This window comes from Nelumbo nucifera, chromosome 5 (genome assembly GCF_055504915.1).
Source record: "Nelumbo nucifera cultivar China Antique chromosome 5, China Antique-T2T, whole genome shotgun sequence".
NCBI classification, from domain to species: domain Eukaryota; kingdom Viridiplantae; phylum Streptophyta; class Magnoliopsida; order Proteales; family Nelumbonaceae; genus Nelumbo; species Nelumbo nucifera.
The window spans coordinates 33,470,622-33,488,228 of record NC_142653.1 but is presented as its reverse complement, the minus strand read 5'-3'; the positions used below and the strand labels follow the sequence as shown (position 1 = coordinate 33,488,228).

Here is a 17,607-nt window from a genome sequence, read left to right as displayed (position 1 = left end):
TGAAATGAGGTGTATAAATCCAGAGATTTGATTTACTGCTGGAAGTTGGTTAATTACTTCTCAGAATAACATTTACTTAAAGGTCCAAAAATCATTAATTTGCTTTCAGATTGCAAAGATATAGTGTTCCTGAAGATCATCCACTGGAAAGGGAGCTATCACTGTTATTTCGAAAGTGAAAACTAGTCTCTTCAAGCGTTCCATGTAGACAATGATTTCCTATGTCAAACGCCTTTTGTTCTGTAAACCATGTTAATATGGAAAACGGAGTTCTTGATTAATTTTGGGACAGCATCTTGCTCCTATACTTGCTTTATATTCTTTTTTTTTTCATCATCTTATGCAATAATTGCTTTGATTGGCACTGATTCTTCTGGAGTCACAATCAGATCAAATCTGCAATTCTGGGCAATGACAACTGGGAACCAAATGGGACTTCTTGAAAATAGATAATTTGATCACTGATTGGAAACAAAAGAATTGTGGAAACCATATTTGTTACTTTGACTGACTTTGAAGTATCTTTCTTGAAGGCTTGGAGCACTGTAATACTGCACCAGTGAGGACCCAGAAAAGTCTGATAATTGAGGGACATGAAGCTAACTTGTCTAGGTTTAAGACTGAGAAGAAGGAACCTGCGAGGTCTGACTTGAAATTGGACAGGTTGTCAGAACGTGAGAAGGTTAATATCTGAATCCTTTTCTTTTGAAGCATGAATAGGGTTGTATTAATGGTTATGCCTGCTCATATATGTATCTATATAGTATATACACTGTAAAGACACATCAAAATGACATGCATTTCTTTATGCATAACTCTAATATGTATATTTCTCTGAAGATATGATGTATTCTGTTGTCTTTATGCATAGCTGTGTTGTATTATAGATGCCAAAATTCCATTTTTTTTGCTCATTATAGTTTCTCCTTTTGTCTTTATGCACAACACCCAGTCTTTCCTGTGAGATTGTTTTTGGCAACAAAATAGTTTTATTATTTGTTTTTTTTGGCTTATTGATCATGGCCACTCCTTTTGTTGGTTCTCAGAAAAAGATAATTGTGAACCTAGTCAAAATCCAAAATGACGGGACAGTGGAGGTTGATGTAGCTCAAAGTGCACCTGTAGCTTCACAACTGTTAGAGCTTGATACTGTTGATTCAATACCCATTGGTGTTGAAGATACTGCTAAGTTCAATAAATCAATTCCCAGATTGAAAATTGCAATGCTTGTTGTTGGAACAAGAGGAGATGTTCAGCCTTTTCTAGCTGTGGCAAAGAGACTTCAGGCAAATATGAGTCCTCACTTTACTTCAATGCTTTCTTTATTCTTTTGTGACATACTTTCTTTTTCTCTTTTCTTTTTAAACAGTTGTACTTTCTGTCTAGCATTAAGTAGGATTTTTGTGCTCGTTGTTCCTTGGCTGGTATATAGCAATATGTATCATATGGGTTTGTATATTGAGGACTTGTTAGAGAATTACCTAAAATGGAAAGTCTGCACACATCTTTTTTTTTTTTTTGTGGATATGCTTATGTTGAGAATTATATCCAATTGACTATAAATAAGAAGACAGGTTTTCAGTTGGTCCTGGTTAATGCTTGCTTGAGATGCCAATTTTGTCATATGTATTAGCTCTCTATACATGTCTCTGACTTTTGTGATCTGATTTAATGTATTGTATACCCAAATATAGATGTGCTTATTTGATGATCCCCTTTTTATGGTGTCATATGATATGTTCTATGTTACTTGGATTTCTGGTATTGTTTTTTGTTTGCAAATACGTCAAAAGTTCAAAATTTAGTATGTCTATATGAATATTAAAGTTGTATGATTAAAATAAAATACTATGGAAAAAACGTCTAGTGCATCCATAGCTGGAAAAATGTTAAGTATAGTTACTTTTTCCAATAGCTATTTCTAGTAATCCATATATCCTTGCTTTATTTTGGAATCCATTTTCTGCTGTGTCCACCATTCTTTTATTTATTGTTAATTAAGGGAACCAAGATGATGCACTCAAGGATCATGTTTTTGTAAAAAATCTGGTGGATTTCTAGATAATAATGACAATAATGTTCTGAACTTCTGATATTAATTATAAAGCTGATGTTTCTGTGGACATTCTTCTGTGGACATTCTTTTGGATGTGACCACTAAATTTTGAATTATACCATTTGGGGTATATTTGGAATTATACCTTTGGACTTCTCTCTCTCTCTCTCACAAGTGGCCATGGTTAGACTTGAATACGGGTTGCACCAAGCAATGACCCCTTACGTCTGAGTTCTCTGCAAACAAGTAAAGTGCTGCATGGGCAGATGTACTAGTACTGACATCCAGCATCTTTTGATGATCGATAATCTGGAAATAATCCAGTTTCATGAACCTTTTGTACAAAAGCCAGGAATTTTTGGGAAAAATGACAAATTAGGAGATTTCTTATTGTTTTGATCAGTGGGTTATATCCTTTATTGATTGTAAGAAATGTACAATGTTAATGTAAAAGAGTACATCGGTACAATCTCAAAAATAAAGTATAAAATTGAATACAGCTAGCATGATGCTATTCCTTTCTCTATTGAGAGCCCCCTTAATCTTACATAGATCCTGTTTCCCTATTCTTTAACTGGCACTAGAATCTATGATTGATTTGGCTGACTATGGGTTCCATAGCAATTCTGCTTCTACACTGTTGCAGAGGTGTCTTGCTTCTCTAATCTGTATTCCAAAGTCCATCAATTTATCCCTTTAATCAGCTCATAATTGATTTTGAGCCTCCTTTTACAAGTAGTCCCAAGAAGCCAGATGCATTGTCCAATCTTAGTCCTTGAAGTACATGTATCTCAGATTTTGCAGAGTTCACAACATAATTTGTCCTGAAAAAGCTAACATAGCTTCCCCTACATGGTTAGGTTTTCCAAATTAGGAGTTTTGGAGATTTTTTGTGCAAAGAAAGTACTCGTGTGTATTCTGTGTGCTTTTGACTTGCCTGATCAACCTTGGAACCCTAGGTTAAGAATATTCAGCCCAATTTTGTGATTGGTGTGTACACATGTGAATGCTTATGTTGAAATGTATGCCTGTAAGGGGCATTTCTGTCTTTTGGGTATAGCATTGTATTTCCCCTGTTAAGGATCACTTAACAGGGGCATTTCTGTAATTTGTATGTTCTCAAAAGAGGAATAACAGTTAAGGTTGACCCTTTTTCTCTCTCACATTCTTTTTTTTTTTTCTCTTGTTCGCTACTGTATCAGGCATCCTTTTTCTATCCTTTCCCTTCTTTTTCTTCTCTTTTCTCTCTATATTATCAGGTTATAACAGCTTGAATGTGGAGATAACTTTCCACGTTGGAAGCACTTTTCTTTCGAAGGAAACTGTTTGAGAGATGAAGTTAATTTCATAAGAGTTTGTTTTGTTCTGATATATGCTAAATTTCACTCAAAAAAGGAAAAAAAAAGAAACCTTATTTGATATTCTATCCATTATATGCATGTTACTTTTGAAGGCTAATGGTTCTTGGGAAGTGGGAGTGACAGGTTTCTATGAACTATAACTAAATTGTTAATCTAAAGGTTTGGCAGATCTTAATGACCAGAAATGAAAATGGTAAATCTTTTACCATGTAGTTTTCCAGGGCAGTGTTGTCTTTGTTTGGTCTATTATCCTGCATCTGTAAAGAGTGGTAGTGTTTGTGCTTCTAATTTTTGATTGCCAATTAACTTCTGTTTATTGCTGACAAGATGTTACTGTAAAGAAATGATCTTATTTTTCCATCATATATAGTTAACATTGGCTTGATGTTTTCATGCAGGAGTTTGGTCATCATGTTAGATTGGCAGCTCATGCTAATTTCTGCACCTTTGTTCGTTCAGCTGGTATAGATTTTTATCCTTTGGGTGGTGACCCTCGTGTTTTGGCAGGATGTAAGAGGTCCCTAATGTGGAACTTATTCCTTTTAATTTCATGTGTTAGACTTCTCTAAATTGTCATTTCATATTGTGGTATAAGTTTAATTTGGTTAATTTGGTTATGGTCTTTCTTTATGGGTTATCCTGTATTATAATTGATTTCCTGTGGATTTATTCAAACCTTTTTTGTTGATTCTTCTAGATTTTTCATGCCACTAGTGAATATTGATGATAACCCTCATCAGATTGTAAGATTTTACTCAGATAACTGGTTGTGTGTATAGATGCATTAGAAGTCCCCCCCCCCCAATGCAACACTAATCTCATGAATTACCTGAAAATGTTCTTCCTATAGTGTATCTTAGTAAGGATATAAAGTTTCACAAAGCAAAATAGGAGAGTGAAAAATTCATTCTACTCCTCTCTTTCAAAATTTCCCATAATATCACTTAGCCATCTTCCACAAGATTTGTCCTAATTAGGGTTGTCAATGGGTCGGTTCTGCCCGAACCGAACCAAACTGATTATGTTGGTTTTGCCCTGGTTAATAATCGAGTCAGTTCCAGTTCTTATTTGTCCTGAACCGATTATTTCACTAAATATATATATATATATAATATTTTCCTGATTTTATTATAATTTTATTATATTTTATGTTTAAAATGGTTTATTAACATATAAACAATTTAGTATTTTACTATCATTTTTATTAAGATTATATAATAAAAATTTACATTTTAAGTTATTATATAAATAAATATATAGTTTTCAGAATAGTCAGGTCTATTGGGTAAGACCTGATAGGGCCCGACTATTAATTGGAACGGTTCTGGGTGAAGGAAGGGGAAATCCATCATATGGATGGCTGAACCATGCTAGATGGCTGGGCAAAATTTCAAAAAATTTCTTTTACCCTTTTGGGAATCGTATTCCTAGTTTTAGAAAAACTGCATTTTTCAAGGATTGTTCTTGCACTGAACCGGACCGGATCTGAAACCAAAAAGAAGGGTGAAGTATACCTGATACGGAATCCACAAGTGTAGCTCCCAAAGTGGTAGTTCACGCTCAAAGATGGTACCATAACCAGCTTCCACTGAAGATGGCGTAACTTGAATTGAAGTCGGTTCAGCAACACAATCTTTCAGCAAAAACTGTAATCCAACAGTTTGGATCGAGCAAGGGTAGTGAGCACAAATTGAATCTGATGTTTTCTTGCAAAAATCAGAAATCAGAACTGATCATTATCAGTTCAAGAATTGGAGGTCGAACTAGGGTTTTAGGCGGCAAGAGCAGGAGAGAACTGAGAGCAGTTCTCCCTCCACCTTTTATAAGCCTTAAGGATCAGCACTCCTAATCCAATTAGGAGGAGTCTAATCCAAATCTTTATTTGGATTTGGACTCTTTAAGTGGATAAGACTTATCCTCTTATCCTAATTGCTGATCCAAACCCATATTCATACCCATATTTGCCCATGTCACATGACTGCTTAAGCTGTCATGTGACCACTTGATTAATCTAATTAATCATGGGATTTAGGCCCATTAAGTAAGTGGCTCATGACCCTAGATAGTTGCTGGCCCATTTGGCTCACTTTGTATGGCATGGGACCCCAATAATGACCTCACAGAAGCCCATATGGGTTCGGCCCAACTTTTGTGAAAAAGCCTAGCCAAATTCATTATCAAGTACAGTGAACCCCTGAGTCCATCAGTATGGGCTCTTAATGGGCCCAACATTTACACTAAATGATCCTTGAGTCCAACCATCCTATGAAGGCCCAAGGACAATGAACTTAAGTGAGATATAGCCCATCAGGTAAAACAACCCTTAATGGTCTCTTACACTTAACTTCTCAGCCCATAATGATGAAACACTGCCCGACAAGGAAGGACCTCTCCCCTGGCTGCAAGGTGCAGTGTTGCACTCTCTTCTCGGATGGGTCCCGGGAATTAAAACCTTTTACAAACCTTTTTCTTAAAACATAATATATATTATCATATAAATATATTTTGCAAAACAAATCTCAAACAAGTTTGAAATCGACTGCCGACAGTTTTGGTTTCCATCAAAGAGAGTGCAGTCCCGATCATTCACTTTGTCTGACAAAGGGGCTGATCCTGTCACTATGATCACCCACTCGAGTGAATTCTCAGACTGCCCCAACATACCTAGGTTTTGACCCCCAAAGGATATCACTGATTGGCATATCAAAGACAGCCCAATCCTACACCCAATGCAGTACCATCATCGAGTCTAGGGGTTATGTGTAACTTTCCAGTTTTGCCCACTAGTCTCCAAGGTTCAGGGCATAATTGGAAATTGGTCCGGGTTTAGTGTTTCGAACAAACACACACTGCATGAGCTTTGAGTCCAACCATGGTAGTTGAGACAGGTTGCCCCAACCAGTGTCAGTCTTGGCAGGATAAATTCCCCAAGTCTATCCAACGGCTGAGAACATTCTAAACTAACACGAGTCTCATAAGTGTCCAGTTTAAGGGTAATTTACATAGAAACACACCAATTATAACATGAATCAATTATGTACTTTTGTTTATTTACAATAAATGCATATGTACATCAATCTGATTGGAGCTAAGGGCATACACTGTCTAACACTGGGTCTGTTACTTTTTCCCGATTAATAATCGGCTCAGGACTAGTTCTACCTAGACCTGACCTGTTGACATCCTTAGACCTAACCCAATTGAGGTGAATGACATTGGGATACAGTAAATTCATGACTGGTGTTTGTTACTTGGGCCCCTTCTGTGTCCTCATGGAAAGAGTGTAAAACTAAGCTTCTTATGGTAAAGGTTTCTTTAGATGTTTGTAAAGTACTTATTTTTGAAACAAGTTTTAACAGTGATGGAATTATATCTTGAAACATCTTTACAGTTTCTTACTGCTAATATTTATAGAATAAACTAGCTATCTTTGTTCTGTCTGCCATCCTTCTTTTTGCCTTACTCTATATATTCAGTTGCCTAATTCTTTTTGCTTTATATAAAAGGTATTATATATTTGTAATACTATCACAAAGATACTACAATATGGGTTTAGCATGAACCCAAATATGTGACAGGCTATACATACTTTTTGTGAGCAAGATATTAACAAAAAAAGTATGTAGTTGTCAAAGAATCTGCTGTACTCTAAGATTCTGAACTCCTTGTGCACTGACAGCCATGGGAATATATTCCCTTTAATCCTCTCCAGTACATCCTATTCATTGGACCTTTGATTATGAAATATCCAATCGTTTCTCTCCCCACCAAATGCACCAGAACACGGCCAATGGAAGCAGGTTCCCCTTCTACTTAAACCCTTTAACTAGCCAGCTTTGCATAATTGACATGGTGGATAATGAAAAACATCCCACCCATCAATGTAGTAAGGACTGTACTCTGTCACCTTAGACACATAAGAACAGTGTAAGAATAAGCAATTTGATGTCTCCCTGTCCATGGAACTGCACTCCACCAAAGATACTTTTGATCTTGGAAGTCAAAAGAAATGTATATGAAGTAGGGTATAATAGAATTTAAATAAGAATTGTATTAAATTAAAGGAAAACTTAAAAGAAAATAATTGTTCAAAAATCTCTTTTAGGTGAATTTGAAAGGGTTTGTAACTTTTCAGCTAACTTATGGCTTCAAATGTCCAGGAACTAAATAATACTTAGACATGCATTACAATTAGCCTGAATTATGTTATCTTGTGCATTATCCTGCTTCTGATGCATGTTTCTGTTGTTCTGACTTTATCAGATTCATATTGTGTTTTTATTTTATCATTACATAATTATGGATTTATATGTGAACTACAGATATGGCCAGAAATAAGGGTTTTCTTCCTTCTGCACCCGGAGAAATATCTTTGCAGAGAAAGCAACTGAAGGCTATTATTAATTCCCTTCTTCCTGCTTGCACAGAACCGGATTTGGTCACTGGCACTCCTTTTAGAGCGCAGGCAATCATTGCAAACCCTCCTGCATATGGTGAGTGTTTGAGTTCAGTTTTACACCTTAGAAGCTTAGATGGCCAGAGTATACTTTTATGCTCAATGCTTCTTTCCTCTAAATCCTTATAATGCTATTGAAGCATAACCTTTGAGTGTCTTTCCTTTGAAAGATAGTTTTTGAGATTTATGTATATGCTATGTCAAACTTGAAATATGGGCTCCAGTGATCGATCTATTAAATAACACAAAACAACATTAGAAGTGAGGAGCAGAGTCGGTTGAGCTCCAAGTAAGCATGATAAAAAGGATTTAGTTTGAAATAATGAACATTTTTCATCTGTATGAATAAGTTTTACACCTAAAATATTTTAAGACCATTTAATTGGTGGGTTGAAGAGCGTAAATGTCTAGTGGTTGGCCTACTCAAGTTAGTTCAACTCAACAAAGCTGTAATCTAACTATTTGGGTTTGGGTACACAGAACCCGTGATTCCACTCTATCAGAGACCATATTTTTTGTAATATTGGTGACTTGTGGGTCCTCATCTTTTTCTTAGTACCTCAGCTTATGTCCTTTTCAACCTCCATAGCCTTTTTAGAACCCTCAACTTGCATCAGATCAACTAATTTCCCTGGTTCAGTTAATGGTCTTCTTCTAGCCTACAATAAACCTCTGTTTTCTTTTCCGAAGATCATAAATGATGCATTAGGCATCTTGGCTTCCTAGATATATTAATAATCACACATACAATTATTGAATCTTTACCATGGATTTTTTTATTAGAGAATTTAACTTTTATGAATTACAACGATTTTGTTGCAAAGTTGCATCTCTAATTGTATTATTCATGAAAAAAAGTTTGTGTAGTGTTGATTATGAGGTTAATACCTGTTGCTCTTTACATGGTTGGTCCGCATCAATGTTTTTGGTATATGAAAAACATCTTTTTTGTTGATACCTGTTTGTAAAATATCATTTTCGTATCAGTGTTTTCAACCCACAGTCTAACCGGCTGGTCAGACTGGTTGACCCATCACCCAGCCTTAGATTTAACTGAGAATTGGCTAGACTTGTTCCACATCCATATTCTCTAGTCTGCTGTGTCGATAGATGGTGAAACCTGCTGCACCTTCTGTAGAAGCTCAATGAGGGATGCAATCTCTCAATCATTGAGATATCTCCTGAATTTGGGGCACCAAACATCATTATTGTTATGGATTTCAAAGCATTCACTAACTTGTGCATCAGAATATGCGGCTATTAAGAATAGTGAGCAAAAGGATAGATGTAGCAGGGTGTTATCACATCAGATGCCCTGCCAAATTTGAATGTCTCTTCTAATTTTGTATTTAATTCCTTTGGAAAAATCATGAGATTCAGATTCAATACCTCTCCATGGAGCACAACCAAAGGTTTGAGATGCTTCACCTGGGTCCCAGTTTAAATTTCTAGTTCCATATCTCCAAGCAATTACTTGTCTCAACAAATTGGTAGGTTCCTCAGTGAATCTCCATGGCCACTTTTGCAAGCAGAGACGCATTTACCTATTTTAAATTCTTTATGCCTAGACTCCCACTCGTAGAATCATGAACTTGCTTTTAGTTCACCAAATGATACTTGTTCTTATCCTTCGAGCCAGTCCATAGAAAATCCCTCATTTTAGCTTCTAATTTCTTTGCTACATCTGCTGGAAGGGGTGTATCAACACTTTGAACCTTACTCATCTTTTTTATTTTATTTTATTTTATTTTTTCAAAATTTCACAGGAAGGTTATTTTTATGTTATTTATTATTAAAAGAAGAGTTTTTTTAAATACCTTAAAAAGGGGTATTGATACCCCAAAGATACGATATGATACACCCGATACGGGGCGTATCATATCGATACTTTGAATCTTGGAGAGAAGTAATATACTGGGAATGATGAGAGCAGTGATTTAAAAGACATGCCTTGTGCCTCAGATTAGGCATGCACTTTTGTTTAACTTTATATTTTTTTGTGCTTTTTGAAGCATGGTGGCTAGCCCTAGAACCTCAAACAAGCCCCTTGAAGCAAGACCAAACAAGTCCATGCTCTGAGAACCAGCTTTTTGCTAATGTTGTTCATTCATTCTTCTTAATACAATACATTTTTTTTTTTAAAAGATAAGGAACTATAATTAAAATTATAAAACCATTTTTAATACAAATTAAGAATTTAAGACCCTAACATGGACTTTTTTGGGCTTGCCTCAAGGTGCTTGGTACAAATGGTGGCTCATAGAATTAGGAATGAAAAATATTTAATATCATGTTAGCTATTTGAAATAATGAGGTTGGGAAGGAAATAAACAGGTTGAAAATTTTCCATGTTTGAATTGTTGAGTGCTTCCATATGATTTATATGTTATGTTTGATTTTATTTTTGCATTTTCACTTTGAATATGTTTTTTATGTTGTGTTCATGTATTTTAATTTGAGCTAATAGGCTTTTTAAAACATTTAGTATAAAATTAAAGTTTGTGTTTTTAATTAATACTATAGAGAAAGAAGAGAGGAAGTAAAGCAACTAGATTAAGCGGAAAAAGTACAAGCAACTCTATTAAAACTTGAAAAAAAAAACATCTAAAGAAGGACCTTGGATCCAAATTTGAATATCCATTTTAATGTACTCTCTTCGTTTACTTCCTCTTTTTTGTACTAATGATACTGAATTACTGAAGCAGAATGTTACCTATATATTTTTTAACATTCATGTGTTGAAACTTTCTATTTTAAACTTGTCTGCCTCTCAAACCGTCTGTAGTTACCTTATTCATTTTGTAGGTTCCTAGAGAGTTTACCCAAATATTCTAATATAAGCTTATTTTTGTAGGACATGCACATGTTGCTGAAGCTCTTGGTGTACCCCTTCATATCTTCTTCACAATGCCATGGACGTGAGTTTACTCAACCTTTTCTTCCATGATGATCAGTAAAACGTTTTTTTGGCAATAAATAAAGAAGAAAATAAAAACAAATACAAAGATTTAAGATTGCATGTTGAAATCTTAAACAAGATGAGTTCTAACTTTCTATTATCTTATTAAGTTTATATTGAAAAGGAACCTTGTTGCTTTTGCTAAGGGGAAAGTAACCTGTTCTCATTAGAAAGAAATGCCAGTAAGCATGTTAGATGGATATTAAGGTTGCATGTTTCATTAATAAAACACAAAGATCTAAGGTTAAGTTGTGAAAAAGTTAAAAATATAATCAACTCAACTCATCCTTAATTCTAACTATTTGGGGCCAACTTTATGAACCCTGTCCTACTATTTTCTCTATCAGGAGCCATGAGAGAGTGAAAATGTGAATGTGCTAAAAAGCTGTAAACATCGATAGGTTAGTTAAAATGTGAAATGTAAGCCTAGGCCATAATGAGTATTGGGACACAATTCCAAGTTAAGAAGTTGTAAGGAGGGTGGGCTAGCTGAGGCTAACAATCTAAAGATGGGTGCAAGGCACTTAAACTTTGTAGATTACTCCTAGAAATTGGGAATTGGGAACCTGATTTAGAGCAACATAGCCTTGCTAGGTAAATGGTTATGGAGAGTTCCCCTAGAAAGAGATAATAGCACAAGGCCATTGTAAGCATTCATGGTGTTATGGACAACAGCTGGGTAAATGCAAAGAGGTACTCCCAAGCTATTTTAACCTCATTTGTTTTGATGCAAGTATGTGGGAATATAATCTTCTTTTGGGAGGATTTGTGGCTTGGTGACACACCCCTTAAGCTGCAACCCCCTTTCCAACCATAAATTTGAACCTGTTTCAAAATTTGACTAGGACTTTGGGTTCAAGAGGTGTTTGAGGGATAGTGAATGTGATTCCCTTGTTCTTTTGTTGGCCAAATTGGATTAGGTTTTCTTGGATTAGAACACACAACAGGGTGTGGTCAATCTCTTCTGATGGTTTCTTCTCTTGTGCTTCATTTTTCAATTCTCAGACATTCTATTCCCTTGGGGGTGAACTTTCCGGTGAAAGAGGTTTGATGCAAGCCAATCCCACCTAAAGTATAGGCTTATGTTGGGAAGTATTTCTTGGAAAGATTAATACCTGTGACATGCTGTAGAAAAGAAGGCCTAACATGTGCCTTGTCTCCTCATATGTGCTTTCTATCCAGAGCCAGTGGTGAAACCATCTCCCATTTACTAATCTCCTCTCCTTTTGTTCTCTGGGAGTACTTCTGCTCTTTCCTTCGTTACAGGCATTCATTTTGTACCTGCTTTGAAGGTTTCTCATCCTCCTTTTACTTGAATATTAATATAATATCTTTACCAAATATAAAAAAAAAGTTATTGATTGGCGCAGCATGAAAAGGAAATACTGTCAAACTCAAACATAAAAATGAAAGCAATTTTGGAACTCCTCCTGACTGTATGTGTAACCAAGTTCTGTTCTACTACTTGGAATGTGACACCAATTTTTGTATTGTCTTGCTTTTAAGGGAACTTAAATCAGGACTTCAGCAATGAGCTCAGAGTATTGTACTCAAGTAACTTCTGTTGAGTGGTTTATTTTGGCAATTGGCCACTATTGTAACTCTTGTGCTAGGTTATGGTAATGGGAATAAATCAAAATGATTATTTCTTTTATAAGGAAAAGAAGTTTAACAAAGCAAAGTGCTTTCAAGATAATGATGCATGTTCTTACTTCTATCATCTATAGGCAGGCCAACACATGAATTTCCTCACCCATTGGCACGTGTATCACAGAGTGCTGGTTATTGGGTATGTCCTTGGTTCACAGTAGATCTTGTAGTTATCTTTTCCTTAGTGTGTTAATGAATATCATTTTTTTTTTCTTTTTATCTTGTATTCTCATTTTTCCACTTTTTCTGGATCCAGCTTTCATATCTTCTTGTGGATTTACTGATATGGTGGGGCATTAGGGGATTCATAAATGACTTCAGGAAAAGGAAGTTGAAGCTTGCTCCTATTGCATATTTCAGTACATACCATGGATCTATATCTCATTTGCCAACAGGGTATATGTGGAGTCCTCATCTTGTGCCAAAACCAAATGGTAAGGATGGCCTTTTTTGCTCAGGTACAGATTATCCATGTATTATACCTAGATGTTATCTATGTTTTTCCATTCCTTTTCTTCTCTTTCTTTTTCATTTTTGTTTTTGTTTTGATATGTAAAATTTTGTTTGCCACAATTTGATAAAGAGCTGGAAAAGCATTGCTTGAAGGTTTGTCTCTGCACCACTTATTTTCTGCTAAATCTCACTCACAATCCATTCCCTACTTCAAATCAAGGTTCAAAATTTCGATACATATTGGGCCGTATTGCCCAATATGTGTCGTATTGGGGGCTTCCCAATATGCCCCTACAGGGGGGTGTTTCGGGTCAGTGGTTCAGGGGGTAGACTGGCCTTAAACTGACCCTTCTGAACCAGATGAAAAAATTAAAACAAAAGAGAAAAAAACACTGATATAGGCTGATACGCTCTACTGGCATATTGGCCTGTATCGATATTTTGAACCTTGCTTCAAATGAAATATGTTGCTGAAAGTCAAATCATCCATGTTCATTAGAGTTTGGAAAAAGTTTTAGTGCTGGCTACCAACCTGACACAACCCTCCTTTATCCAGTCTTGGGATCTGTTCTGTGGTTTTTTCATTCTGTTAATTGTTCTGTTTTGAAAAGCAGGCAGTTCCTTAGGTCCAGGAAATAACTGCCTAGCTGTCTGGCTTCATCAAACTAGAAACTAAGCACTTGTCTACTGTTTTAGGCAATTTTCTTGTTGACTGAGCAACCATTAGGTGTGTCTTTGTCAAGGCCTCTTCAATTTGACTTCATAAATAAAGTATGTAATTATACTTATTTTAAGGTTTCCCTGATGTTCCATTGATAGATTCCATGTATTTCTTAGTGTTTTTGCATTTTGGGATGTCAGTGATAAACCAGCATTGCCCCAACCCTATCAGGTTAGGGTAGAGTCAACCTTAATCAGGACCTAACCCGTTGACATGCATCATTGAAACATTTGTAGAGGTAGCCTCAGTTTAGTATAAAGTATGCCATATGTGGGATAGGTTGGGTTTGATATCCCATTTTTGCTTACTTGGGTTGGTTTGTGTTAGGGTTGGAGTTACTTCAGGTTGATCCAAAGCCGTTCTGAATGTGAGCTGTTGACATCCCTACTTCCAATGTTCTTCCTACTCCCCAAATTTTTCAGATTTTTGAGAAAAACTCTCTAAATGGAGAGAGTTTCTGGAAAAAGTGAAACCTAGAACCATGGTGCACAATGCAAATCCTAATATTCATCTCTATGAAAAGTTGTTGTTGTCTTCATCATTATCATCATCCTCCAAGCCTTATCCCAACTATAGGGTCGGCTATATGAATCCTATTTCACCATTCCGTTCTGTTTAATTTCATATCCATTGTTAAATTATGGGCACTCAAATCACTTTTAACTACTTTGATCCATGTCCTTTTTTTTGAGAGAGGTTAACTTTTTATTGAAGAAAAAAAGAGTACATGAGGTGATGTACAATGGCTTAATTCTGTCACTTTGATCCATGTCCTTGTATAACATTAATCTGTATTAAATGTGATGCTGAATATTTTAACAATGTTTCATTGTTGCAATGCTTTCCATCAATATTTTTTTTTATTAATATAGGTAAATGTATTGCATTAAAAAAATTGGTGAAAGTCTTAATTTCAAGAAGCCAGAACAAGTGGTTAAGAACCCAGGGACATGAATCTATAAAAAAACTATAAAATGACAACTTTGTAGTCACCTTCCACTCTTAGATTTGGAAGGTTGTAAGGAAAAGCCAATCTAAGACCTTGAAGCAAGGCAAGAATCTTGGCTCTCAAGGAATTGTCCACTTTAGTAGGGCTTGAGTAGCTTAGTAAACTTGAGCCATTCTTTAATTATCTCTTTAGTGCTGGCTGCCCCATTAAGGGTATTCAAGTAATTGTACTTAATTTTAGAATTAAGTTAATAAAAGAGATTAAGGGGGCTAGAGAGAGGTTCAAACTCTTCTTTTTTCTCTTCCCTTCTCTTCTTCTTCAACAACCTACTATCGAAACCCCTTTCTTCTCCTTTTTCTTCCTTTATTTCCTTTCCTATATTTTCTGAATTGCTACAGGTGTATTTCTCAACTTGGTATTAGAGCCACTTTGACCAAGTGGTCTAGTGTTCGATCCTCGTCACCCCCATTATAATTAATTAAGTTTCAACACAAGGTATGGGTGGGCTTGTGCTTGTTCACGCTTCAAGCCCGATGGGCTTTTGTGTGAGGGGGGTGTGTTAGAGAATATCAACCTATTCAAGGGCCTGGCCTCAATCTATTAAGATACATGTGTGTGGTAGAGAAGTTTGGGGTTGTTCATCAGAGTTCTTGTGCCCGCACTCCACAACGAAATGGAGTAGTGTAGAGGAAATAGACATATTGTGAAAGTTGCAAGGAGCATATCCTTTTTGCTACCCATGTTCTTGTGAAGTTTTGGGGTGATGCAGTTTTAACAGCCACCTACCTTATTGACCGCATGCCTTCTCGAGTCTTGGGGTTAAAATCTCCTTTTGGAGTCCTCTTTCCTGGTGTTGAGATTTTCTCTATTCCTTTGTAGGTCTTTGGTTGCACTTGTTATGTCCACATTCCTAGTTCTAAGAGACATAAGTTTGACCCCAAGGGGTAGAAGTGTATCTTCCTTGGTTATGCCTTTGTAGAGAACACTGATGTGGGCCCCACAGCTATGGTCCCACTGTGCTCGTAGGGTAGAATGTGTTCTAGTCTTCCTAGGGTTAGCTGGTGGTCAGTTGGTTATTTCAGTTGTTATTTATTTCAGTTTTATTTTGTTCTTTTTGTTATGTAAATACTAAGGGCAGATCTGTCCTTTCCATGTAATGGGCATAACCTATAAATACTAAATAAGAGTGGCGGCGACAGAACATTCAGATTCTGTCCCTCCTTTCAACCCTTTGTGTTCTACTGTTCTCTCTTCTCTTTCTCTTCTCTTCTCTACACTTTCCTTCTATTTTCAAACCTGAAATCTATTAGGGTTCAAGGCTGATAGTAGTCTTGAACTTCTACTTGGTATTAGAGCAAGGTTAGGGTTTCTCATGTGAGTCTAGTCCAGCTGACCACATGAGAACCATCTAGGGTTGGAAGCTGAGAAAGTAGAGTTCGATGACTGATTCTTGGAGATCGCTAGAGGGTTTAGCAGCTGTTGAAGACTTGCCACGGTTGCAAAGTGTTGGTGATCAGGAAGAATCAGAGAAGGCTAGGGTTTGGGTAACCTTGGAAGGCAGCGAACAACATTCTCTTGTAAGTTATTTTATTTTCTAAGAGAAGTACCATCAGAGAAGATAGGTTGGACCCATCTAGAAAGGGCGGCCGAACCATTCTAGGGTTTTCTTCTTTCTATTCTCTAGGGCTTGATATTGATCTTGCGGCAAACCCTACTAATCTTGCTGCAAACCCTACTGCTTGGCCAAGCCTTGTGATCTACCTGTGAAGCTCTTTTGAAGTTTTTTTTCTCAGCATTGATCAGTTTTAGGGTTTCATATTAACCCTACTACATGTCCTATCTGTACGGTACTGCTTGGAATGTGCGGCTGAGAATTTTTTTTAAGGACTGATTAAAACCCTAATTCTGGTTCAACATATCAGATCATTCTGGTTCAGCATATCAGATTTTTTTAAGGGGTGAAAACAGTATGGACTGTTGCTATTGTGTTTGCTAATTGGTTTCAGATCAAACTTATACTGGTTTCATGCACATATACCGTGAATACAGATTAGTTCTATACTGATTTTTGATTGTGATTGATAGTCCAAGTGTTGTTCTTCGACTGTAGTAACCCTAGTTTTTGAGACTGTTGGTTCTTGAACGAAATGGAGTTTAAAAATCAGGCAGAAGGCAGTTTTGGAAACAGCAGTTCTGGTAGTGTTTATGAGACAGGTTTTCAGATTACAACCGTAAGATTTGATGGATCAAACTATTTGGAATGGGCCCAATCATCCATGATGGCTATTGGGGGAAGGGGTAAATTAGGGTATCTCTTGGGAGATGTGAAAGAACCTTCCAAGGGAGACCCCATGTATATCAAGTGGGTCCAAGAAAACTACTTGGTTATGACATGGCTGTGTAATTCTATGCAGCCTCATATCAGCCGAAATTACTTGTGGGCAAAGACAGCCAAGGAGATATGGGATGTTATGAAAGAAACTTATTCCCAATCCCTTAATGTTGCCAGAGCTTATGAATTGAAATGTGAAGTGAACACTCTTAAACAAGGAGAGAAACCGGTTTCGGTCTACTTCTCTACCTTGAAGTCCCTGTGGCATGAGATTGATCACTTAGAGACTCTTGAGTGGGAGAGTCCCAAAGATGCATAGACTCATAGAAAGCAAGTTGAGACAAACAGGGTGTTTGAGTTTCTGGCAGGTCTGAATTCAGAGTATGATATTGTGCGGCAACAGATATTGACCAGAGATAGTGCGACTCTCTCCCAGGCATACTTAGTGCATAGTGAAGAGACCAGGAGGAAAGTCATGATGCAACCTCAACCTCTTACACCAGCCCTTGTAGCTATTAAACCCAAATCAGGAGGTGATTCAGAAAGGGACAGGAAGAAGGAAGATAAAAGAGATGTGGTATGTGAGCATTGTAAGAAACCCAAACACACAAAAGAAACATGTAGGAAACTACATCCTCATTTGGTCCCGACAAAGTTGAGAAGCAAGAAG

General features: G+C 36.6%; 1 protein-coding gene across 3 annotated transcripts in view; it reads left to right on the top strand.

The window, feature by feature from the left end:
* The window catches only part of UGT80B1 (UDP-Glycosyltransferase superfamily protein), a 48,931-nt gene that overhangs the window by 10,685 nt on the left and 20,639 nt on the right, over positions 1-17,607 (top strand). For 2 of the 3 annotated variants that reach the window (XM_088887038.1, XM_088887037.1), the window contains 7 exons: positions 534-682; positions 1,047-1,286; positions 3,816-3,927; positions 7,740-7,910; positions 10,728-10,791; positions 12,564-12,621; positions 12,739-12,940. In XM_088887038.1, the coding sequence (XP_088743164.1) occupies positions 534-682; positions 1,047-1,286; positions 3,816-3,927; positions 7,740-7,910; positions 10,728-10,791; positions 12,564-12,621; positions 12,739-12,940 (996 nt within the window). The remainder of the gene's footprint in view (positions 1-533; positions 683-1,046; positions 1,287-3,815; positions 3,928-7,739; positions 7,911-10,727; positions 10,792-12,563; positions 12,622-12,738; positions 12,941-17,607) is intronic. The other variant, XM_010262670.3, reaches the window with a different exon arrangement.